Source organism: Rutilus rutilus (assembly GCF_951802725.1).
Source record: "Rutilus rutilus genome assembly, chromosome: 11".
NCBI lineage: Eukaryota > Metazoa > Chordata > Actinopteri > Cypriniformes > Leuciscidae > Rutilus > Rutilus rutilus.
This window is the reverse complement of record NC_140216.1, coordinates 40,792,657-40,819,416: the sequence shown is the minus strand read 5'-3', so window position 1 is coordinate 40,819,416 and position 26,760 is coordinate 40,792,657. Positions and strand designations below refer to the sequence as shown.

General features: G+C 37.5%; 2 protein-coding genes across 7 annotated transcripts in view; both read left to right on the top strand.

Moving 5' to 3' along the window:
* The window catches only part of LOC311300339 (uncharacterized protein), a 171,029-nt gene that overhangs the window by 34,791 nt on the left and 109,478 nt on the right, over positions 1–26,760 (top strand). The gene's annotated exons all lie outside the window — the stretch shown is intronic.
* On the top strand, positions 393–26,760 carry LOC311300285 (NLR family CARD domain-containing protein 3-like). 6 transcript variants are annotated; one of them, XM_084424488.1, is made up of 14 exons: positions 393–605; positions 1,819–1,890; positions 2,237–2,353; positions 4,105–4,221; positions 5,747–5,863; positions 6,759–6,875; positions 8,983–9,099; positions 13,053–13,112; positions 13,197–14,993; positions 21,520–21,693; positions 22,362–22,535; positions 24,581–24,754; positions 25,414–25,587; positions 26,045–26,760. In XM_084424488.1, the coding sequence occupies exons 2-14, from the start codon at positions 1,823–1,825 to the stop codon at positions 26,049–26,051; spliced, it is 3,213 nt and encodes a 1,070-aa protein (XP_084280614.1). In that variant the 5' UTR covers positions 393–605; positions 1,819–1,822; the 3' UTR covers positions 26,052–26,760. The 6 variants fall into 6 exon arrangements, with proteins under 6 accessions (XP_084280614.1, XP_084280613.1, XP_084280615.1 ...); XM_084424487.1 differs by having other exon boundaries at positions 1,816–1,890; XM_084424489.1 differs by lacking the exon at positions 24,581–24,754 and having other exon boundaries at positions 1,816–1,890.

Genomic DNA, 26,760 nt, shown 5'->3' with positions numbered 1-26,760 from the left:
GAACTAAAGTAAAAGAGGCGAAAAAACATAGGCTACATTAACGGCTCAAATTTTGTTACAAACTATCTTTACAAATATTAAATGGACTATTCATATGTTGGTGTATCGATGAGATAATAAAGTAGTTTGATTAAAAAAGAAACCGAATGAGGTATGATTCGCTAAATAAAATTGACGATACTCACGTTCTTCACATGTTTATCCGATCTAATTTGATGGGAGGCGCTGTCTCGAAAAACGAGGGGTCTGAGAATGCGGGACTCTGGGTGCGGGACTGTAGATGCAGCAGGCTCCGAGTCTGCAGCTTCATACTACTCGACACTATAGTGCGTGACATTGAAGTTATTGACTCTTTTCGTAGTAACGCTTTTCAGGTTTTGAACTTTGCAGACGCTCCCTTCAGCTCTGTCTCTCAGCCTGCGCATAGAGGCCAATATTTTGTCTACTGCGAATAAAAGCTCTTTTCGAGGAAAATTATGTTGTAGCTGCTTGTCTACGTTACTACGATTAAAACATATGTGTTATTTGTGTATTAACGACGTTTAGCTCACGAGTTATTGACCCGGAAAGTTCGGATCTGTGAATTTATTGCCAACTTTACTGAGGTGAGTTAAGTTAGTTGGTTACAAGCGCCATTTTACACCCGGGTTTAAGAATCTTTAAAGTCTCTGTAAAGTCAAAATTAAGTATGTGTTCTGAGTTCAATTTAGTACTTCACAGTTCTCAGTCTTTGTAACATGTTTTAGCAATACATTTCTAGCACTTATAATGTGTTTAGAATTTTTTTGTAGAATTGCCTTTACAGGGACTTTAAATAAGAACAACGGATCATCCAAGTATAAAGTGATGTTTGTATAATGTAAGTTTGATTTAACGTGTTGTTGATGGAAAACTCGAGCCTCGAGGTGTTTAATAACTTTATTCAGAGCAAGAGTTCGGTGTGGCGCATGTAAGTAACCATGAAATAAAGTAACGTTACATTGAACACGAAATTCTTAATGCATTTTTTTTTTTTTACATATCAATTATTGGACATAGACATGTAGCCTACACCCTATATGTTAGAATACACTTTTACACTTTTTATGTAGGTCTAATTTTAGTTTTCATTACTAAAAAACAAAGTTTCTAGAAACCGCAGTGTTGTAACACTTTTCTCTTTAACATCTGTAGTGTTTGTTTTAACCTTTTTTTTGTGCTGTGTTTCTTAAACTTTGATATAATTTTCTGTGTAAATGAATGTCAATTACAAAGAGTGCTGTTGTTACAATCTCCCTTAATGTAATGTCATTTTTATTGAACATTTAATACCAATAAATACATTTATTGGTGTACATAAAAACCAATAGGAAACATTTTATTTAAAAATAGTTGGAAAAGATCTTAAACAAATATCTGTGTATGTTAGTCAGTTTCACAGATGCATTAAATGTGGGCTTACAGTAAACTGTCCCATTTGTACAATATTTGAGGCTTCAGTGGAAGAACATTAAACTCTAGTGTTACAAACTTCCCAGTCTGTTCAGCCGAGACATTTCTGTTTTAAACACACAGATGAATTACTGGAGCAAACGTGACAGATCTAACTGAAGAAGAGAATCTGCTGATTCAGATGATACCAGTTCTGAACATTCATTAACATGATTGAATATCACATTAAACCAGTAATGAAATGTTGATAATGTCCAATAATTAATGATTAGAAATCATAAATCTGATTTGTTTGGTCTTCATAAACACACTGAAGAAAATGTCAAATGAAATGTATTGTATTTGAGTGTGTGTGATTGTGAATGAGTGTTTCTGATCTCTTAGCAGATCCATGAAGACTGAACGAATCATGGACGACACACACACATTCAGACATGGAGATTCTTCTCCAGGATTCAGGTACTTCAATCTTCATATGATCTTTATGTTATAGAAGACTCATTTTCTGCACATAACAGGGTGTTGTGTGTGTTTGCCAGGGTTGGTATAGTGATCTGTTGTCTCTATCATATTCTGGTGCCGGGATATACAGTAGTTGGAGACACTCAGGGTCTTTAAACACTGTCCAAAAACACACAGATACAGTAGACAGCTAGATGATATATGTCATGACATTATCCTTGGACAGTCTCATCACTCTTCAACACACTGTCTTAATAGACAACCTTCTCATGTGGGATTTATTTTCATGTTATCAGCCAAGTTGATTCTTGTCTCTATTTCTGTTATCTCTGTTCTATTAAAGTCAGTTTAAGGGTGACAGATCAATCTCACCGGAGTCCAGCTGTGTGTCTATGAAGAGTGACCAGTCTATGGGGAATCCAATCTACTTTAAGGGAAAACTCACATCGACTGATCTGAGGTACAACATTTCATAGATAGATAGATCTTCTCGAGTTACATGCATGCAGACTTTGGAAAAAGACTATTTTTTGTCTCTCAGACAGGTTTGTTCTATCCATTTATTTTAATAGAGGAAAACAAGATACATTTATTGAACTGAATCACATAGGCCCTGAAAAATTAAGAAAAAAATGCTTTGTATTAACCCTTGTTCACAAAGCAGTCTGGTGTAATATGAGTAGAACAGACATGAAGGATTTTAGGTAACTTGACCGGCACTTTCCCATCATAATAAAAATGAATCCACTGTGTCTTCAGTGGCTCAGTTGCCGGGAGTAAATGAAGAGTCTGATGCTCACTCTTACATCCAACAACACACCTGGCTTTCTTAGTAGGGAACTGGGGCATTTTCCTCATCACTACAGCTGCTCCAGCACGTGGAAAATTACTGTGTTCGGATCACTGAGGGCGGGGTCTATCAGCATTAGTGGGCGGGGCCTATGCATTTTGTAACGTCACAAAAAGTAGCATCTGCAAATGGCCTTTTCTGAGACACAGATTATGATTTATGGAGATTCAAAAAAGAGGAGTGGATGGATTTGTACCATTATAGGGTGGTTGTGGACCTAGGGGTACCAGGCTCCACCCACAAAAATAATGTGGGAAACACATTAGGCTATATGATGATCAACGAAAAATACTAATTTAATTACCTTATTATTAAAATGCATTATTAGAATTTTACCACCTCCGCCTCATTTTGAGCCAGGAAAAACCCTGATGAAGCTCAAGGAGGACCAACAACCACGGTCTGAATGTGCAGAGGCTACATTGCAGGACCAGATAGTTGGTGATGTCAACAGCCTTCACTGTCGGCAAATCCTGAAGTTCTACCGAAAACTCACTCATCTTCATGAGGAACGGGTCACGTCCAACATATCTGTTAATTAACTCCTTGTATATGTCTTGAACTGGATCTAAATCCGTACAATACGGACTCTCCGCAACGGTTTCCTCCATAGACGTATTCTCCATGTTTACTTCCTGTCCTCCGTCTAAAACCGCCGTGACTGAAACCCAGCAATTGCACACATTTACTTGGATAATCCTTGAGGTTCCTCTCTCTGTTATGATGCTTGCTGATGCACAGCTGTCCAGTCTTTCTACATTTTCATGTACGTTATTATGACTCCTCTGTGTGTACACACACTGCCGACACACATTTATGTTCAAACACCATGTAAAGGTGAGTTTTGCATTATAAGTCCCCTTTAACTCTTTAGCCGCCATTGATGGAATTTTCCGGCTTTCCGTGTTTTCACTGTTATACGGTAGGGGGCGCTATTACACATCTCCTGAAAGAGTATTATCTCCTGATCAAAGCACAGCCACGAATGTGAAAAAACGAGCGATCTCATATGTAATCATATGCTTATGTAAAATAACACGATCATCAAGATTAAACAGCATATAAATCAAAACTAGTATGTAAATAAAACTTTTTTTTTTTTTTAAGGGAGAGGGTCTGTTCTTTCTTTTGATATATTGAATGTTCAGATATTCATTCAAAAAAATATTCTGGGGACCATGAAAATGTTGTGAAAATGCTCTAAAACACTGGCGGTGGCTGGTAACTTTAAACAAAAAAGGCTGGCGGGGAAAGAGTTAAAAGACACCGTTCTCATGTGGAATTTATTTTCATGTAAAATCAACCATATTGGTTCTGGTAGAGAATAACTCTATTATTTCTATTCTGTTGTTGTATTAAAGTCAATGTGAGAGTGAAAGATCAATCTCTCTGGAGCCCAGCTGTGTGTCCATGAAGAGTGACGCCTCTATGGCAGAGCCATTGAGATTTGAGGGAAAACACACATCAACTGATCTAAGGTACAACATCTTTGTTTAGACAGACAGAGAGACCACAGACACACACAAATAATGCATGTATGGCATAATTTGGCAAATATCCACTTATTATCAAAATACAGAAATAGGTGATGATATTGTGTAAGCATGTATAACTCAGAGACTCACACTATTATAAAGCGCTGCAATAGCAGGAGTCGAGCACAGGATCAGGTCTCCTCTCACAGCTCATCCAGAGCATCAGTCCTGATGTTTCACTAACATCTACTGACACACAAAACACTGATAATCTGGACCAGAACAATACTGACAAACTCAACCAAACTAACACAACTACATCACTCAGTGTTTCCCCTACAATGTATTCAGCAGCGGCGCTGCAAAATCTTCACATGATCAGTAATATCACGACATTAACTTCATTCACTTACACACCTAAAAACACTGAGATATGACAACCGGCGGCGCTGCTAATGTGGTGGCTCTGAATCCACTTGTTGACAAGAAAGGAGGAAAGAGCCACATCCACATATGGAAATATTTTCGATTAGGCTAATGTCACATTGCCATAAGAGGCCGTTCATATAGCGCATTTTTTGCGCGTGCAAATTCGTAATTTAAAATGTAGATGCGGCAAGCGCGCTCATAACAGAAGCGACGTGGCTCACTCGTTTTTCCAGGCGCGCCTCTGTTCATGGTTGCATAGCAACGACAGACGTGGCGGGAGAGCAAGCGCTTGTGGAAAGGAGAAAGCAGTACGAACTGCAAAATTGGTACCGAGAACCGTGGATTTTTACAGAATATTAAAAATTTGCTGTGAAAAAAAAAATATTCACCTTTAAGTCATTTCTAGGTGAAGACAGACCTGAGGAATAGGCTACAAGGACAGCATCTGGCCACGTGTATGCGTGTCAGCATTAATGCCCCCCCCCCCCCCCCCCCCCCCACAATAGCATTAAGTTACCAAAGAGCCTTAGAGATCTTCTATGAAAAGCCCAGAAAAATTGTGCTCACAGATTGGGTGTTGCCTTTGCTATTAAGATAAAATTTTCAATAAATTGTAAATAATCTTTTTCTGGGTTGTGCCGTTTCATTTTTCCCTATCAATTTCAACCTTATAGCTGAAAATTAACACAAAAGATAAACATGAATAATCCGGTCTAAAATTATAAAATGAAGGTTTCTGTTTGTGACCAGTTCAAGGTGTGCTGCAATAATCATGCCTTGAATCTGCTGATGGTATATTTGTATGTCTCAAAATGTTCATTTCTATCCACAAAACTTGCCAGAACTCATGGTTTAAGGGGTTATTTAAAAAAAATATCTTCCAGAGGTGCATGCCCTCGTAACAAAACGTAACAGCACCGCTGCTGGAAAAATGTCAAGGGAAAACACTGTCACTTATTGGGAAACACAAACACAACAACAGATTAAAAAGCAATTGTAAAAGATGGATGGATTGATTCTCTATGTGAGGTTTCTCTACATGTACTGTAATATAATTAAGAATTCTTGTCTTAGTTCTTTTGTTTCTATTCTATTGAAGTCAAAACCACAGGGAGAAATCAGTCTCACCGGAGCCCAGCTGTGTGTCCATGAAGAGTGACCAGTCTATGGGAGAGCCAATGAGATTTGAGGGAAAACACACATCGACTGATCTGATGTACAACATTTCATAGATAGATAGATCTTCTCGAGTTACATGCATGCACACTCTGGAAAAAGACCATTTTTGTGGCTTTCAGACAGGTTTGTTCTATCCATTTATTTTAATAGAGGAAAACAAAATACATTTATTGAACTGAACCACATAGGCCCTGAAAAATATCAAAAAAGATATCAAAAGACAATTTTGCTAAGAACGGAAATCTAAAAGGATATCTTTAGAACTTCTTGAGTTACAGACATGCAAACTTTGGAAAAATACACATGACGGTTTCTGCTTCAGAGTCCCAATTTTAAACTGTCACCGTTTGGCATATGATGCAACAAACATAAGCGTAATTTGCGAGTTGTGGGACATGTGGGACATGTGCCCACCACTCTTTTCCCAGGTCGATATTGTCCCCACCACTTTTTGAAACATCTCGCAGCACGGATGTCCCTAATACACACGAAACATCTCCAGTTGACTAGCAAGAGAATTCATTTCATTAGTTTGTGTTAATTTCATTCTGGTGCTGGAAAAAACAAGCGATCTCATATGTAATCATATGCTTATGTAAAATAACACGATCATCAACATTAAACAGCATATAAATCAAAACTAGTATGTAAATAAAACTTTTTTTTTTTTTTTTTAAGGGAGAGGGTCTGTTCTTTCTTTTGATATATTGAATGTTCAGATATTCATTCAAAAAAATATTCTGGGGACCATGAAAATGTTGTGAAAATGCTCTAAAACGCTGGCGGTGGCTGGTAACTTTAATCAGAAAAGGCTGGCGGGGAAAGAGTTAAAAGACAACGTTCTCATGTGGAATTTATTTTCATGTAAAATCAACCATATTGGTTCTGGTAGAGAATAACTCTATTATTTCTATTCTGTTGTTGTATTAAAGTCAATGTGAGGGTGAAAGATCAATCTCTCCGGAGCCCAGCTGTGTGTCCATGAAGAGTAACCAGTCTATGGCAGAGCCATTGAGATTTGAGGGAAAACACACATCAACTGATCTAAGGTACAACATCTTTGTTTAGACAGACAGAGAGACCACAGACACACACAAATAATGCATGTATTGCATAAGTTGGCAAATATCCACTTATTATCAAAATACAGAAATAGGTGATGATATTGTGTAAGCATGTATAACTCAGTGACTCACACTATTATAAAGCTCTGCAATAGCAGGAGTCGAGCACAGGATCAGGTCTCCTCTCACAGCTGATCCAGAGCTTCAGTCCTGATGTTTCACTAACATCTACTGACCCACAAAACACTGATAATCTGGACCAGAACAATACTGACCAACTCAACCAAACTAAACACAACTACATCACTCAGTGTTTCCCCTACAATGTATTCAGCAGCGCCGCTGCAAAATCTTCACATGATCAGTAATATCACGACATTAACTTCATTCACTTACACACCTAAAAACACTGAGATATGACAACCGGCGGCGCTGCTAATGTGGTGGCTCTGAATCCACTTGTTGACAAGAAAGGAGGAAAGAGCCACATACACATATGGAAATATTTTCGATTAGGCTAATGTCACATTGCCCATAAGAGGCCGTTCATATAGCGCGTTTTTGCGCGTACAAATTCGTAATTTAGAATGTAGATGCGGCAAGCGCGCTCATAAGGCCGTGTGTCCACCAAAGCATTTTTATTCGCGGCTGGCGTGTCTTCAATTGTTTTCAATGGGAGTGCCGCGTTTTTAAAACGCCATGAGCGCAGCGAGGCGCTGAGCGTTTTTTTCATGCTGAAGCGCCGAGCGCTCGGCAGTTTTTACAGGTCGCCGAGAGTTGAAGAATGTTCAACTTTGGGTAAAACGCAGCGCTCATCACTGTCACTTTTTACCCAACCATCCAATCACAGTGGAGGAGAGGCGGGACTAATACCACACTGACCAACCGCCACATTCTGCTTGTACAACATCAACAGATGACAACAACAAGCATAATAACGGAACAAAATCATTTAAAACAAGAGCCAGAGAAAATACATTATATTGTATCGACATTGTTATGTAGAATCAACACAGAAACAAAATATGTGTGAAATGAGATACTAGTAACACTTTCGCGGATATTCCGTATCATAACGAGCAACGTGTCTCAACTGAAAAAAACGCAACGCTGCCAAAACGCTCTAAAACGCCCACAGCTAGGCGTTTTCAGCAGAGCGCCTAGCGTTTCCAGCTGGCTAAAAACGCTTTGGTGGACACACGGCCTAACAGAAGCGCTCGCTCGTTTTTCCAGGCGCGCCTCTGTTCATGGTTGCATAGCAACGACAGACGTGGCGGGAGAGCAAGCGCTTGTGGAAAGGAGAAAGCGGTACGAACTGCAAAATTGGTACAGAGAACCGTGGGTTTTTACAGAATATAAAAAATTTGCAGTGAAAAAAAAAAATATTCACCTTTAAGTCATTTCTAGGTGAAGACAGACCTGAGGAATAGGCTACAAGGACAGCATCTGGCCACGTGTATGCGTGTCAGCATTAATGCCCCCCCCCCCCCACAATAGCATTCAGTTACCAAAGAGCCTTAGAGATCTTCTATGAAAAGCCCAGAAAAATTGTGCTCACAGATTGGGTGTTGCCTTTGCTATTAAGATAAAATTTTCAATAAATTGTAAATAATCTTTTTCTGGGTTGTGCCGTTTCATTTTTCCCTATCAATTTCTACCTTATAGCTGAAAATTAACACAAAAGAAAAACATGAATAATCCGGTCTAAAATTATAAAATGAAGGTTTCTGTTTGTGACCAGTTCAAGGTGTGCTGCAATAATCATGCCTTGAATCTGCTGATGGTATATTTGTATGTCTCAAAATGTTCATTTCTATCCACAAAACTTGCCAGAACTCATGGTTTAAGGGGTTATTTAAAAAAAAAATATCTTCCAGAGGTGCATGCCCTCGTAACAAAACGTAACCGCACCGCTGCTGGAAAAATGTCAAGGGAAAACACTGTCACTTATTGGGAAACACAAACACAACAACAGATTAAAAAGCAATTGTAAACGATGGATGGATTGATTCTCTATGTGAGGTTTCTCTACATGTACTGTAATATAATTAAGAATTCTTGTCTCTGTTCTTTTGTTTCTATTCTATTGAAGTCAAAACCACAGAGAGAAATCAATCTCACCGGAGCCCAGCTGTGTGTCCATGAAGAGTGACCAGTCTATGGGAGAGCCAATGAGATTTGAGGGAAAACACACATCGACTGATCTGATGTACAACATTTCATAGATAGATAGATCTTCTCGAGTTACATGCATGCACACTCTGGAAAAAGACCATTTTTGTGGCTTTCAGACAGGTTTGTTCTATGCGTTTATTTTAATAGAGGAAAACAAGATACATTTATTGAACTGAACCACATAGGCCCTGAAAAATATCAAAAAAGATATCAAAAGACAATTTTGCTAAGAACGGAAATCTAAAAGGATATCTTTAGAACTTCTTGAGTTACAGACATGGAAACTTTGGAAAAATACACATGACAGTTTCTGCTTCAGAGTCCCAATTTTAAACAGTCACTGTTTGGCATATGATGCAACAAAGATAAGCGTAATTTGCGAGTTATGGGACATGTGGGACATGTGCCCACCACTCTTTTCCCAGGTCGATATTGTCCCCACCACTTTTTTAAACATCTCGCAGCACGGATGTACCTAATACACACGAAACATCTCCAGTTGACTAGCAAGAGTATTCATTTCATTAGTTTTTCCAACTCTGCAAGAGGCCGTTCACATATTGCGTCTAAAAACGTGTGGAAAGCGTGGCTGTGCCGCTGTCTCCTACAAGCGCTTGCGCTCCCATGGCGTCTGTCATTGCTATGCAACCATGAACTGCGCTCTCCATGATGACGACAAAGAAGTATTTGCATTAGCTTTACTACTAGATATATTTCTGGAGATGAGAAGGAAAAACCCACCCTGTACAGCTACTATCAGCTGTTCGGCCGAGCTTTCGATGATGTTATCGAAAGGCCGAAGCTGATTGGTTTTTGTCACATGACCTGCGGTGCGCTTGAGGCATTCTGGAAATTTATAGGGCTGGTCCGAATACCATTTTTTGAGCTTCGAAGCTTCGGTAGTAATGAACATCGAATATTCGAAGCTTCGGAGAGAGGGGGCTGAAAATATTCTTCTCTCTAATAAAGGCAGGAATCTCTATGTGTCTGTTTGTCCATTTGCATTTTGATTATTTCAAGAACCGTTCATCCAGTCGACTTCACAAGGGAGTGCAGTGTCGCATTTGGTGCAATATTGATGGACACGCGAGAAGCGACACATTCAGAATTAATAAATTTTTGGAAAATTTCAGAACAGCGCGAGCGGGGAGCGGCGCACTTCACGCGGGCAGGGCTTATATTCTCCGAGAACCCACTGCACAAGTGATATAAAATGCACACACACAGGTTTGTTAAATTAAGCAATACTTTTAAGGTAGTCTAATATTTTTCTGTCTAACTAATTACTGACACAGTAAAGGGTAGATTTAAATAAAGAAAAACGAAATTTAAAGATTGTTTATTTAGCCACATGACAATGCCGGTGGAATTTGTTTCCGGTACAGTATGTTTAAGCTCTACATCATCATACATTACAAACAACAAATCGACAATACATGTATGATGATGTAGAGCTTAAACATACTGTAACGAAAACAAATAAAATAAATAAAGAAAAACAAAATTTAAATAAAGAAAAAAACGAAATTTAAATAAATAAAAATCGAAATTTAAAAAAAGAAAAACAAAATTAAGTTAAGTTAAAAACGAGATTAATTTAGATTGATAATAACGGGTAAAAAGGCTAATACATTTTGTTTCTATTATTCTATTTTCCACAATGTCAAAGCAACATAGCTTAACCCAAAACACAAGCTCAGGCACTTCGGTCCATACACACTCTGCTGTTCTGCTCTAGCCAGAGAACACTCCCATTGCTGGAACACAGGCATCGGTTCTATTTCTAGCATGCACGCGTTTTCCGCATGGCTCGAGCCGCGCATGAGACGTGTCTCACGCAGGCAGTGTGCAAACTCCGAACTGTTAACATGGGAGCCGAAATAACGGACACGCCACGCAGTCAGTGTGTCGCTGGGCTTATTGAAGCGCTAATGAGAACTAGGGATGTCCCGATCAGGTTTATTTGCCCTCGAGTCCGAGTCCGAGTCATTTGATTTTGAGTATCTGCCGATACCGAGTCCCGATCCGATACTTCTATAATACATAAAAAAAGAATAAAGAAGAGCGAAAAAACAGATCCAGGATGTTCCTTATTTTTTATTTAATTCACCTTATTTTAACATTCAACAACTCTGTTAACAAACAGAGCACTTCTGTGAGGTAGCTTGAACAATCAAGTAATAAATAAATTCTTCACTTTTGGACTTAAGTGCAACAGTAAATATAAAAAAGTCTAATATATAAACAAATAGCACCTCAACTTAAAATACCCGGTAGGCATGTAAACAAATAAAAGTGCCACAGTGTTTGCAAAGCCAGTAATGTGCTTTTAGGAACTGCACTCCTAACTCTTACGCCGGTTTCGCACTGCACTGTTAGCAAAGCGTGCAGCGCGTATTTTTTTCGCCACCCATGTTAACAGATTAAACTAGTCTTTACAGCATTCACACCGCGCGCAGAGGTGGCGCGGCAGTGCGTATAGCAGAGCAGAGCAGGAGTGCCGCGATCATTTCGGCGCCGAGTCTAATTTTGCTGCGCCGCTTTTGCTGAATTAAAGTGACAATACATTGATCATGGCCAAAATACACAGCAGTTTTATTCAAAAAGTGCATTGATGATATCTATTGTGTTTTAAACAGTCAATCAAATGACCAACAGCAATGTAAAAAAAATAAAAATGTCCAAAAACAAACTTGTTGCCATAACAATAAAAACAAAGATGAACCAAAAGTTATATAAATGAAATTATTAATAAAATAAGCTTCTTGACAAGTCTTTTCTCTTAAATGTATTTGAAAACGGAAAAAAGCAATGCCAACTTAACCATTATAGAGTACTCTGTCTGTACACAACCCGCGGTTCAGCCGCGTGTGACGAACACTGCTCACCATACGCACTGCTCCTGTGCTGCTTACGCGCGTGCAGTGTGAAACCGGCGTAACTCTGTGCCACCGCATAACTATAGATGTGTTAAAAAAAATAATGAGAATATATATACATATATATCCGAATCCTGATCGGGAGGTAACATCCGATTCCGATCGAGTCTGAAAACACGTGATCGGGCCCGATTTCCGATCACGTGATCGGATCGGGACATCCCTAATGAGAACCGGTTTGCAGGGGATCCCAGGTGTGAAAAAAAAAAAAAAACACGAATATTCGAATGTCAAATTTTCAAATCGAATACCAACCCACCTAACGAATATTTGAATATTCGGGTCCAGCCCTAAAATTTTTAGATGTTTTCATCTCGCCGTGGCATCGGCGCGCCTGGAAAAACTAGCGCACCACGTTGCTTCCATTATGAGCGCGCTCACCGCGCGCCTACATTTGAAATAACGAACTTGAGCGCGAAAAAGACGCGATATGTGATGGGCCCTTGAAGCAAACGTCTGAAATGAAAGGCAAGAACGGCTATTTATTTGGCTTTAGACTGTTACATGAAAATTTAAAAATTAAATGTCATAATTATAATGTTTTAAAAGTTTACTTATGTAATCTATGAATTAATAAATGTTTATTGATGAGATCTAGCTAGTCTTTTCATTTACAGTAGCATGAACCACGAGTAGTCGATTAACTCGAGTATTGTTTTGATAAGAAATCGACTAGCAGAAATCAGTAGTCGTGCAACCCCTACTTCACACAGACAACAGACGAACACTTCAATTAAATGATTAAAACATTAAATACTGACAGGGCCATTTCTGATCATTTTATTAATTTCCCCATACAACTTAAACACTCAACTTAAATGTTTCTGATCATTGTCCATATTAAAAATGATTAAGTTTTTATACTAATATTCAGCTGCAAAATATACTTGTGCTAAAATACAGTGTTATGTTAAAGTGTTAACAGGAGCGTTGAGGCGCTCATTGGCACCCTCTATCTGGCTCTATATGAACACTATATGAATTCTTGTCTCTGTTTTCTCGACTCTGTTGTATTGTCTCTGTTCTGTCCGTGTTTGTCCACAACTAGTGAACAGTCTATGGACACTCGAGGAACATTTAGGGGAAGACACATGTCATCTAATCTGAGGTACAACATTTCTGTCATAAAGATATTTTACTATCACTTTTACTTCTTTAATTTATGTTGTAATCTAACCATTTATTCTTTCAGTCGTGATTCTCAACTGGCCCAAAGCACATTTAAATCAAATCTGCTGAAGAGGTTTCAGTGTCTGTATGAAGGAACAGCAAAGCAGGGAAACCCAACACTCCTGAATGAGATCTACACAGAGCTCTACATCACAGAGAGTGAAAGTGGAGAGATCAATAATGAGCATGAGGTGAGACAGATTGAGACACAATCCAGGAGAGCAGCAACAGAGGACACACCGATCAAATGCAATGACATCTTTAGACCTTTAACTGGACAAGACAAACCCATCAGAACTGTGCTGACAAAGGGAGTTGCTGGCATTGGGAAAACAGTCTCTGTGCAGAAGTTCATTGTGGACTGGGCTGAAGGGAAAGAGAATCAGGACGTCCAGCTCATATTTCCACTTCCTTTCAGAGAGATCAACTTGATGAAGGACAAAACACTCAGTCTTTCAGATCTTCTTCATGACTTTTTTCCTGAAACAAAAGAAATGGAAATATCCTGTGGTGAATATAAAGTGTTGTTCATCTTTGATGGTCTGGATGAGTGTCGTCTGTCTCTGAACTTTAAGAGCAAAGTGAAACTGTGTAATATATCTGAATCAGCCTCAGTGGACGAGCTGCTGATGAACCTCATTAAGGGGAATCTGCTTCCCTCGTCTCTCATCTGGATCACCTCCAGACCAGCAGCAGCGGATCTCGTCCCCTCTGAGTGTGTCCATCGAGTGACAGAGGTACGAGGCTTCAATGAGCCACAGAAGGAGGAATACTTCAGGAAGAGAATCAGTGATCAGAGTCTGGCCAATACAATCATCACACACCTGAAGTCCAAGAGGAGCCTCCACATCATGTGCCACATCCCAGTGTTCTGCTGGATCTCAGCCACTGTTCTAGAGGAGATGTTGAGAGAAGCAGAGAGAGGAGAGATTCCCAAGACTCTCACTCAGATGTACACACACTTCCTGATCATTCAGACCAACATCAAACATGAGAAGGACTATGAGAAGAGAGTGAAAGATGAAGAAGACATGATTCTTAAACTGGGGAAACTGGCTTTCCAGCAGCTTGTGAAAGGCAACCTGATCTTCTATGAGGAAGACCTGAGAGAGTGTGGTATTGATGTGACAGAAGCATCAGTGTACTCGGGATTGTGCACTCAGATCTTCAGAGAGGAGTTGGGCTTGTATCAGGGGAAAGTCTTCTGCTTTGTTCATCTGAGCATCCAGGAACATCTAGCAGCTCTATATGCACACATTCACTTTATATATAAGAACAGAAATGTGTTTGACAAAACCAAACAAAGTTTCTTTTCTAAAATCTTAAATCAGAAGAAATATCATTCATTATCTGGTCTGCATCAGAGAGCTGTAAACAAGGCCTTCAAGAGTAAGAATGGACATCTGGACCTTTTCCTGCGTTTCCTTCTGGGTCTCTCATTGGAGTCCAATCAGAATCTCTTACGAAAACTACTGACACAGACTGGATGCTGCTCCTACAACAAAGAGGAAACAGTTCAGAACATCAAACAGAAGATCAGGGAGAATCGGTCTCCAGAGAGATCCATCAATCTGTTCCACTGTCTGAATGAACTGGGTGATGATTCACTGATGCAGGAGATCCAAGATTATCTGAAATCTGGAGGAATAGGAAGAACCAAACTCTCCTCTTCACAGTGGTCAGCTCTGGTTTATGTGTTGCTGACATCAGAGCAGAAGATGGATGTTTTTGATCTAAAACAATTTATTGGAGCCCAAAATACAGCAGATGAAGTTCTTCAGAAGCTTCTGCCTGTGGTTAAAGAATCCAGATCAGTTCAGTAAGTCACTCAGACAACAATCATTACACTGATAAAACATGATCATGCAATTAAGGCCTTTAAGCACAAAAGCATCAAAAGTTATTAAGTTTTATCTAGCAAGCATGTAACCACTGACATAATAGATGGAAAAGACAATTTACAGCCAATACAGGCAATGTACCATAGGAAATATATGATTTTAAAGCTTTTTATAGCAGTTATAGTGCCACCTATGGACCGATCTCCATAAAATTGTTTACTGTGACCTCAAATTGAACCCATACACATGCGTACTGAGTTTGGTGAAGATATCTCATTTACTTCTTGAGTTATAGCCATTTTAGTAAAATAGGCTCCTCCCACAATAATTTACCACATTCTAGTATTATTTACTATGATTCTAGCATGATTTACATAGTTTACCATGATTTTATCTTAGTTTACCTTGATTTACCACATTCTAGCATGATTTACCATGATATACTACATTCTAGTATGATTTACCATTGTTTACTGTGATTCTAGCATGGTTTACCATAGTTTATCATGATTTATCATAGTTTACCATGATTTACCCTGTTCTAGCATGATTTACCATGATATACCACACTCTAACATGATTTACCATAGTTTATCATGGTTTACCATGATTTACCCTGTTCTAGCATAGTTTACCATGATTTACCACGTTCTAGAATGATTTGCCAGGATTCTAGCATGGTTTACCCTGATACACCACATTATAGTATTATTTACTATGATTTACCATGTTTCTAGTGTGATTTACCGTGATTTACCACATTACTAGCAATTATGTGAAGTGTCACTGCAAATGAGGTGATAAACACTGACAAAATCTGATTGTGTTATAATAGTTATTGTTATATAAGTGATTTTTTAGAGTCTAAATATGAATGTGAGCACATGTGAAAAGACTTCATTAATAAGTAGAATGGCCAGCAGAGGGCAGTAGAAGACCACTTATTGGCTCACTTTCACTTTAAACTTCATGATTTTCACCAGTTTTCTGCACTAAAGCAAACCAGTTTTTCCATGTTAACTCAATAATGCATGCTTACACACACACACACACACACACACAGAAATAAACATACTTCTGGAGTTATAGCCGTTTTAGTAAAATAGGCTCCTCCCACAACGTTCATTTTGCGCTCCCTTGCGACCGTGAATTGAAATTTCAACCTTTTTTCGATGATTATTGATAATCAGACTCCAGAGAACATTTCTGCACTGGTTTGGTTCCGATCGGTCAAAAAACCTAGGAGAAATTAGCAAAAGTAGGTTTTTGACTAAATTCAAAATGGCGGAAAAATTTGCATACCGGAAATCAGGTACGATTTTGTTCGTCAGGTGTCCAGCTTTCCAGTGATATAAGACATTTGAGTCTACGACATACGGTCTAGGAGTTATGAGCAGTTTCGCGCTTTTGGTTGCTATTGCGCCACCTATGGGCCAATAGGGGTCATAATCTCTGAACCTTTCCTCGATTTTTGTACTACCATCTGGCAAAGTTTCAAGTCTCCGGCACTTACGGTTTGGGCTGCACGATGCGTTTTACGGCAGAAGAATAATAATAATAAAAATCAGGACAATTACAATAGGGTTTCAGCACTTCGTGCTTGAACCCCTAATAATCATATCCTAATACCTGAATCAATAGTTAATTCAACATGAACTCATGATTAGCGAAGATATGAACTAATAATGAACCAATGTAGAGCTATAAAGAGTAATAGAGAGTCGTAAGGATTCACACATGAATAACAGAAGCCTTAACATGTTAGTACATGTTTTATAAAAAGTTCATAAATTAACAAATAAACTTAATCAACATGATTTAATACTCAATTAATTAAATAATTCTTTACGTCTCAACGTTGTCTGTTTCTCTCCTGTGGTGAATAATGAATGATATACAAAAATAATATACAGAGTTTCCCATACATAAGGTAAAACCAATGTAGAGCGTAGAGAGTGATAGAGAGTCATACGGATTCACACGTGAATAACAGAAGCCTTAACTGTTAGTACATGTTTGATTATTAATACATTAATTAACATAGGGGTAAACTAAATCAACCAGGCTCCGTAAGAATAAATAAGTACTCTGAATTTGAATTAAACATGATTTAATACTCATTTAATTATTTAAGTCTCAACGTTGCTTGTTTCTCTACAAAAATAATATACAGGGTTTCCCATACATAAGGTTTACATGGGCGGCCCGCTCAGGAAAATACAATTCGAATTACAATTCAGTTGGATGACCCGTGTAAACTGCGTAAATCCGTAAAATCCGTGTAAATTTCGTAAAACATTTTGTTTTGAGAGAGAGAGAGAGATGACCGTGAACAAAGCGGCAAACTGGACATCATCAGCTGCATGCTAAACGGCTGTTTAATTCAGGACCTAATTCAGGCAAGTTATCCTGTTTTTATTTCAATGAATCCTGAGAGTCCATGAAAAATAAACACCAAACAAAGATTAATTGTTACTCATAAAAAGATGTAGTGAAAGTCGTTTTCTCTTCCTTGGGGAATTGACCTTTCGTAGGGAATTTGATTGACAGGCGATCTGACCAATCATAATCCGCCATCCGCCATTTTTGTCTTACAAATTGGTCAGGAGAGTTACGTTGGAGGATTTGAACTTGAATAACGGCGTGTCCTGACGTCTTTCCGCGGTTAAAACAACATTCCTTCTTATGTTCATTCATGTTTTTTTGATGGTATAAATTAACTAGAAGGACAACATGACATCATGACTTTGCGTAAACATACACGCCACTTTCAAGTAAAGTGGCGTGTTATCTATACGCATTTTGAGCTATCCGCGTGTATGTTCACGCCGAAACTAACCGTCATCTTCCGCGTGTATGTCTACGCAGTTAAATGTCAGAGTGATTTCGCGTGTATGTGTACGCCGTTAAATGTCAGTCAGTTTCAATAGTTTGGTAACCATGGGAGCCATCGGGCCTTTTAACGTTGTGGCATGCTCTTCCTCAAGACATCCGTCAAGCATCCACCCTTCTCTCCTTCAAAAACCTCTTAAAAACTTTTTTCTGACTATTACATTTCAGCTCACAGTCTGTAAATTATACTTTGTTATTGCTGCCATTTGCTTGAATCCCTCTTTGTTTGTATCTTTAAACTAACTTTGCAAGTGACCTCTGTATATTTCTTTCTGCCCTTGGTATGTGTATTGCTTTTAACATCCTTCTACTTAGGCTACATCCTTCTCTTCAGTCACACCTTTTTCAGTAAGGGACAATATTTGCCCCCTTTAATCGATTTTTCCAGTGCATTTTTTACTTTTAGAAATTCCTTTATAAAATAAATAATGCTTTTAATAAAAAAAAAGTTCAATAGAGAAATATGCAATGATTGTTAAAACGAAGTGACACTTTTAAATATTAAATTAATACCGCCAGTAGGTGGCAGTAAGTCACTGTCTTTATGAGTGAGTCATCGAGTCATTCATTCATACAGTAACGAAGCAAATAGCTGTATTTATGAATGAATGCTGCTGTTCTGCTGTGGCTTTCGTTGGAGCTATTATTTTGTTGTAAAAAAAAAATACTGACAAAACTGTGTTGAAAATGAACATCACTTAATATTAATACCTTTCGTTTGTTGAACTGTTGTATAAAATCAATGTCACATTTACAATCATGTGGATATTCGTATAATGTGATTAACATGAAACATAGGAACTCACAGGGTTTTTGATCGAAGAGAGTTTGAATCTTAAATCGATCTCTATGCACAGTCTGTCTCTTTATTTATTCTTCATGCTAGTAAGTGCTAAATCCCCACTTTTACAAAGGTACATGGTCGAGAACGGCAGTATAGCGCGATTTGCCAAGGCAACATAATCTAAACTCACAAAGTTGGTCATCCACGCTGCTTGTGTGAATGCAGTCAGTTTTGACTGCAAAAGATGAGGTAATTTGATCGGAGGTCATGCATTTACGGCATTTTACTTGATAGAAATACATACTCAGTTTTATTGTTATTTTAAGGTGGGGCAGAATTAAATCAATAGCAAAATTCAGCATTTTGTTCGCGTACCCCCTTCTGTCACCTCACCTATCTTTGTAAAGCGACCTTGGGTGTTGGAAAGGCGCTATACAAATAAAAATGATTATTATTAATAACCACCCAAACATATTCATAATATGAATTTCTACATTATTTCTAAGTTATTTGTTAAGGGTATTGAGTATTTTGTGTAATAAATAGAGTTCATAAACCTTTGTTTGACTAGTTTATTCTGAACCCACTCAATAAGCTCCACTTCGCCCTGCCCACCACAATTAAATTCTCAACCTATGGGAAACACTGATATATACAAAAAAAAGTTTACCATCAAGTAACTGAAAAGGATGGTTAATCTTCATTAGATTATTTCCAAAGCATCTGAGCTCATTTTACTTTTGATAGTGTTTTATGGTGCGTATTTCTAGACACCTTTAACCTGTTAAGCTGCAACCCCACTTTTGAAAAATCCCCAGAAATGACATACCCAAACTGAAACAGATACAGTTCATGAACCCTTTGCATTAAAAGCACAAGTATGATCTCATTTGAAAGCTGACACCTGGCAGTTTATTGTAAATGTAGAATTAATTATTGTCATAATGACAAAAATTGTTATAAATAGCTTCAAAGTTTTGTAAAATTATTAGAAATGAATTTTTATGAAACATCCTCATGAAAATAAAATTGAAGTTGGCACTGGAGCAATCTAGAAATGCACTACAGCTAAAGCCATATGTCTAAACATTCTATGTTTAAAATCTGAAGATAATAAGTCCAAAACTCTGTATTTAGTTAAATGTTTTTCAAGACCATGTCAAATGACTTTATTTTGATTTGACGCTAAAATGCTACTGATGTTTATTGTCATCTTCTAACCATCTATCCAGTATATTGTCTCTATTGTTTTGTGGTGCAGACGATCCCCATTCAGTCTCAGTCTCCCCCTGCACACATTCACACCTCTCCAGCCTGGTTATGGCTCGAAATATGCATTCTTTTGTCTGCATTATAGCTGCTAACGACTGGCTATTCACAGGCTATTCATAGGGTTTCAGTCACTTATTTCTTTTCTCAAAGTTTACCCCACATTTTAAACTGTATCAAATGCATTTCTTGAATAAAGACACATTTCAGGTAGCATTCAAAAAATAATAAAAGTATAACTTCTAGGTAGCAGGTGCACCTAGGGCTAGCTAGCATGTTAGCTTAGCACACCATCAATACACGACAATTTATGAGATTAAAACCATGTTTGTGCTCTAAACTTACTTTTTAACGCACGTTGAGTATTTTAAATAATCTTCTGTGATCTAATTTGGCTTCAGATAAAAAAAATCAGACAGAAAATATACTATTGGATAGTGTTCTGCACAATGATAGTCTATATAGATTAGCATTACATTATAAATATAATCTATTATTATGAAAATACCTGGCATGGCTTGAAAAACACAGGTAACTCAAATATCAGTGCAATCATGTTTATTGTCTTCAAAACATCTGTATCTGCATGTTACAGCGCGATCTCTTGTTAGCTTTGTGTGTATCAGTGACGTCCTGGAATGTCACATGGTCATGGCTCTTCTTCATGTTCCATATATGGACTATTATTGTGCATGTAGCGCCCTCAGGCTATTGGTATGAATTAAAAAACACAGTATCGGAATACCAAATGCTCATAAAGATTACATCGACGCATTTGGGTATAAATTCAATAAATATTATTCCTGTCTATAGAAATATGATGTAAATCTATGAGAATCTTATCAATATTTCTCCAAATCTGCACATTTTTGAGCTAAAGCCCTGAGGGACGTTGTTTTGTGTATCGCTGTCATGACGACAGCACGGAGTTTTTTATGAATGAAAGCGGCTGACGCGCATAATTCATATTAAAGGTATCGACTCATTTTTTCATTTCATAACTCCTGACACAAATTAAGACATAACTGTCACTATGAGTTTCTCAGAATACAATAGTGGTCAAATACTGAAACTTGAGTATTATATCTTTTTAATTATGTATAGTTTGTCAAGGTATAACATTAAATCTGATAGTAATTTTGAATTAAATAAATAAATAACGCTTCAGTGCGCGGGCGCACTGGCAACGGTTAACAGGTTAACTGTCCTAAATCATAAGCATCTGAATTTTCATTCTCACAATCTATAGGTCAGAAGACTTATTCATGATCTGTTCAGTTCAGTATTTTAGAAATCAAAGACTTTTGGCAGACGAGCTTCTTGGTTTCAATTAAATATAGGTTTATTATATACAGCTTAACTAGTTTACAAAAAGGCATACTTGTAAAAGGACAACTGCATATTTTCCACAACAATAGTTATAAGCATGATTGGATGATGTGAAGAGGTGACAAATGCTTTCATATACAAATCTGTTGTGGAGAAATTCATATATATCTTATTATTTATATCAGTGTTTCCTGAACTGAGAGACTGAAGAGTGTCATTGTTCTGTACAGGTTGTATGATTGTGGTGTTACAGATGAAGGTTGTGCTGCTCTGACTTCAGCTCTGAGATCATACCCCTCACACCTGAGAGAACTGAATCTGACAGGGAATAAAGTAGGAGATTCTGGAGTTAAGCAGCTCTCTGATCTACTGCAGGATCCTCACTGTAAACTGGAGAAACTGTGGTAAGATTGTATAAAATGTCCCAACATAGTCCTCTATTTTAATGGTAAATAATGATTGCCATACAAAAACAATAAAATAAAAAAAAATCTACTGTTAAATTACTAATGGAAATGTTGATTTTAGTTTCGTTAGATTCTTTCCAATGTGTCCGACATCATTTTACAATATTAATGATAGATTAAACATGACTGGATGATGTAAAGATGTGACAGCTGTGTTCATATACAGACATGTTGATGATTTTTGGGTATTTGCATAAAAAAATAATATTTGGTTACAGTTTATTTTAAGGTGTCATTGGTACAGTGTAATTATATATTTAAGTACTGAGTAATATTAAGCAACTACATGTACTCATTATAGGGTAAGGGTAGGATTAGGATTTGGTTGAGGGTTATGTGTAATTATGCATAATTTACTGTTATTACTATGGTAAGGTCATGTAACATATGTAACAAGGACGCTGTTAAATAAAGTGTTATTGAATATTCTGGTAATTTTTTATCAAATGGAGACTAACCCGCTCAAGCAGTTTGTAGAAGCGGGTCTGAACCTTAGACTGGACCTGTTAATAGTGCTGTGGATTAAGTCTCTGATTGTGAAGTTCTGCTTATCTGAGCTGTAGATCCTGAACTGAGAGACTGAAGAGTGTCATTGTTCTCCACAGGTTGAGGGGTTGTGGTGTTACAGATGAAGGTTGTGCTGCTCTGACTTCAGCTCTGAGATCAAACCCCTCACACCTGAGAGAATTGGGTCTGTCATATAATAAAGTAGGAGATTCTGGAGTCAAGCAGCTTTCTGATCTACTGCAGGATCCTCACTGTAAACTGGAGATACTGTGGTAAGATTGTATAAAATGTCCCAACATAGTCCTCTATTTTAATGGTAAATAATGATTACCATACAAAAATAAAATAAAAATCTACTGTTAAATTACTAATGGGAATGTTTATTTTAGTTTCATTAGATTCTTTCCAATGTGTCTGATATCATTTTACAATATTAATGATAGATTAAACATGACTGGATGATGTAAAGATGTGACAGCCGTGTTCATATACAGATATGTTGATGATTTTTGGGTATTTGCATAAAAAAATAATATTTGGTTACACTTGATTTTAAGGTGTCATTAGTACAGTGTAATTATATATTTAAGTACTGAGTAATATTAAGCAACTACATGTACTTACTATAGGGTAAGGCAGACCTGCCAACCTGTACGCGTTTTGCGTAGAGGATACGCATTTTAACTTCAAAGTACGCTGGTACGATTTGTCACTCTAACTACGCAAAAACCTGGTGACGCCTCTGTGCACGCACTGTCCTCAAATCAAGCTACAGCAAAAGAAGAAGAGTTCGACCAATCATAGCGCTGGGTTCATTCCCCAAATAGCAAGCAGGGATGATTGACAGATGCGTAAGGCCTATCATTAAAAAGAGACTGAAAATCGACACCAATAAAGATTCCCGCTCGATCCCCCTTCACTCCCGCGGCCGCCGTCTGACTGATGTCTTAAGCGAGGACAGTACAGTACGGTACTTCTGACTCCTGAAGGTAAACGGCCTGGGCTCGATGTGGAAAGTTGATTGTTGAGTTAACTTAATCTTATGGATTCGATGATCACACAGATCGCATGGATTATCTTCAAGTACTCCGTTAAGTTATTCATGGTCACTCAGGAAAGAGGAAGACATCATTCAGTCATGCAAATAATAAAATGCTCAAGTAATGCTGAACTATAAATCTTGAAATCGCTATGGCTTAGTGATTATGAAAGTGCTGTGATTTGTGGATTAGACTAATAAGTGTGAGTCTGGAGAAACAGGCATTTATTCATTCATTCTCAGTGTTGAGAAACGTATGTGTTACGTTATTGTGTTAATTATAACTAAAGTACCTTATTATGTTACATATTTATTTTGTATGAAAACTAGCGCGTTAATTACTTATGGATTAAAAAGTACCGTTGTATCAGTGCTGCGCGAGCTCTCTCACACAGAGAGAAGATCATTGTAAAATGAAAATTGACGGGCTAAGTTTAAATTTTGTTCTTGCTTGTTTTTTTTTCTGTCAAAAAGCATTTTGTATTATCCATCCCTGTTTTTTAAAATTCGTTAAATGACGGACGCAGTTAATTATTTAACGCAGTAATGACGTTAAATTACTGTTAACACAGCCCTCATTATATGTCGGATTCGGAACTTATACTTTATATTATTTTTAGAATAAGTGATTCGTTATGCTATTATTGGACTCCTGTCTATTCATTGGCAACTGTTTTCTATAAATATGTTTGTATTGGCTAACATTTATTCAGCTAATGCGTGTCCTGTTTAAAAATGTGTAATGTTCAAATGCAAAGGCAGCACGGCACAAATAGAAACCCTTTTCCCTGTGGCATTTAGTATCATATTTGGATATTGGAAAATTAATTACTTAGCTTTATTGTACACACTGTTCCTATGGTTTTATGGTTTTTTTTATATCTTTTTTTTACTGTTTTCTAGGGGTTTCTTAATTTTAGACTAGTTGACCAGCACGCATTATATGCAATGAAATTATATAATGCATGTGTGTCGTCGTCCAAACCACCCATACAATACCCCCCCCCCCCCCCCCAGTTGTCGGTACGCACTGTTATTACTCTGGTAAGTTCATGTAACATATGTAACAAGGAAACTGTTAAATAAAGTGTTATCGAATATTATTGCAATTTTTATCAAATGTAAACTAACCCGCTCAAGCAGTTTGTAGAAGCGGGTCTGAACCTTAGACTGGACCTGTTAATAGTGCCGTGGATTAAGTCTCTTATTGTGAAGTTCTGCTTATCTGAGCTGTAGATCCTGAACTGAGAGACTGAAGAGTGTCATTGTTCTCCACAGGTTGTGGGATTGTGGTGTTACAGATGAAGGTTGTGCTGCTCTGACTTCAGTTCTGAGATCAAACCCCTCACACCTGAGAGAACTGAGTCTGTCATATAATAAAGTAGGAGATTCTGGAGTCAAGCAGCTTTCTGATCTACTGCAGGATCCTCACTGTAAACTAGAGAAACTGTGGTAAGATTGTATAAAATGTCCCAACATAGTCCTCTATTTTAATGGTAAATAATGATTGCCATACAAAAAATAAATAAAAATCTACTGTTAAATTACTAATGGGAATGTTGATTTTAGTTTTGTTAGATTCTTTCTAATGTGTCTGATATCATTTTACAATATTAATGATAGATTAAACATGACTGGATGATGTAAAGATGTGACAGCCGTGTTCATATACAGATATATTGATGATTTTTGGGTATTTGCATAAAAAATAATATTCGGTTACACTTTATTTTAAGGTGTCATTGGTACAGTGTAATTATATATTTAAGTACTGAGTAATATTAAGCAACTACATGTACTTACTATAGGGTAAGGGTAGGATTAGGATTTGGTTGAGGGTTACGTGTAATTATGCATAATTTACTGTTATTACTTTGGTAAGTTCATGTAACATATGTAACAAGGACACTGTTAAATAAAGTGTTATCGAATATTCTTGCAATTTTTATCAAATGGAGACTAACCCGCTCAAGCAGTTTGTAGAAGCGGGTCTGAACCTTAGACTGGACCTGTTAATGGTGCCGTGGATTAAGTCTCTGATTGTGAAGTTCTGCTTATCTGAGCTGTAGATCCTGAACTGAGAGACTGAAGAGTGTCATTGTTCTCTACAGGTTGAGTAATTGTGGTGTTACAGATGAAGGTTGTGCTGCTCTGACTTCAGCTCTGAGATCAAACCCCTCACACCTGAGAGAACTGACTCTGCATGGAAATAATCTAAGAGACTCAGGTGTGAAGCTGCTCTCTGATCTGAAGGAGGATCCACATTATAAACTGGAGACGCTTCTGTGAGTAGTGATGATTAAAACTGTTCATATTTTAATTGAAAGTTAATTTAGTTTCTTAGTTTACTTTCATTGTGATGGTGAATTACTGAGTAAAAACATGTTTAATAAGAGTTTACTTCATTTATTTTTTCATTAAAGTTTATAGCCACAATCAAATATCTTCAAGTTTCTTTTTATTTCAAACAATTCAATATTTTGCTTTTATCATTGTCAATGTCAATTGCAATAAAAGATAATGGTAAATATTTATCACTAGATTCTTTATCATAAATAAAACTGACCCAGTGACACAGAAAGAGGACAGTAATACAGGATTACAGATAAGCTATAACAATCGTGTATCTCAGTATTATATTATAATCTCTCATTTAATCATCTAAGTAGTTTCTTTTAGTTGTTCTAAAGTGGATAATGCAATAATGTCGCACACATTTGACTGTCTGTGTTTAACTTACAGGTTCTAGATGTTAGTCTGACCTTCTCTGGATCAGCTGATGGAGAATAAAGAGCCTCTACAGACACAATCACATTCAACAGAATCAACAGACACAAACCCACAGTGATCATCACACACACATGTGTTTGTGTAACTTTACAGAATGATCCAATCCTTCATCCAAAGTCAAACCAGGAAACCTTCAACCAGATGAACTGGATAAATATTCTGAATGTTCAGATCCAATCTGACCTCTGACCTGTAATGCCTGAATCATATTCATACACTGTTTGTTTGTTGGTCAGAGGAGAACTGAGCGACTGAGTCTGGTTTCTGCCAAGGTTTTCTTCTCCATTCTGTCACTGATGGTGTTTGAGTTCCTGCCACTGTCGCCTCTGGCTTGCTTAGTTGGACACACTTAATATTCAACAATATTATTGATCTGCATTGACACCATTATATGAGAACTGAACTGAGCTGGACGATGACATCACAGTTTTCTCCAGAGCGGCTGTATAGATAAATGAACTAAATTAATATTATTTTTTACAACAGAAATTAATAAACACTGAACTTACTTAAGCTCTGGACTATGACACTATTTTCTTCTAGATCTGTTGTACAGCAGAAACAAACTTTGTTGCATTATTTTCCTGTTATCACTGAAAAGCTGCTTTGAAAACATCTGTATTGTAAAAAGCGCTATATAAATAAAGGTGACTCGACTTTTGTTTCTA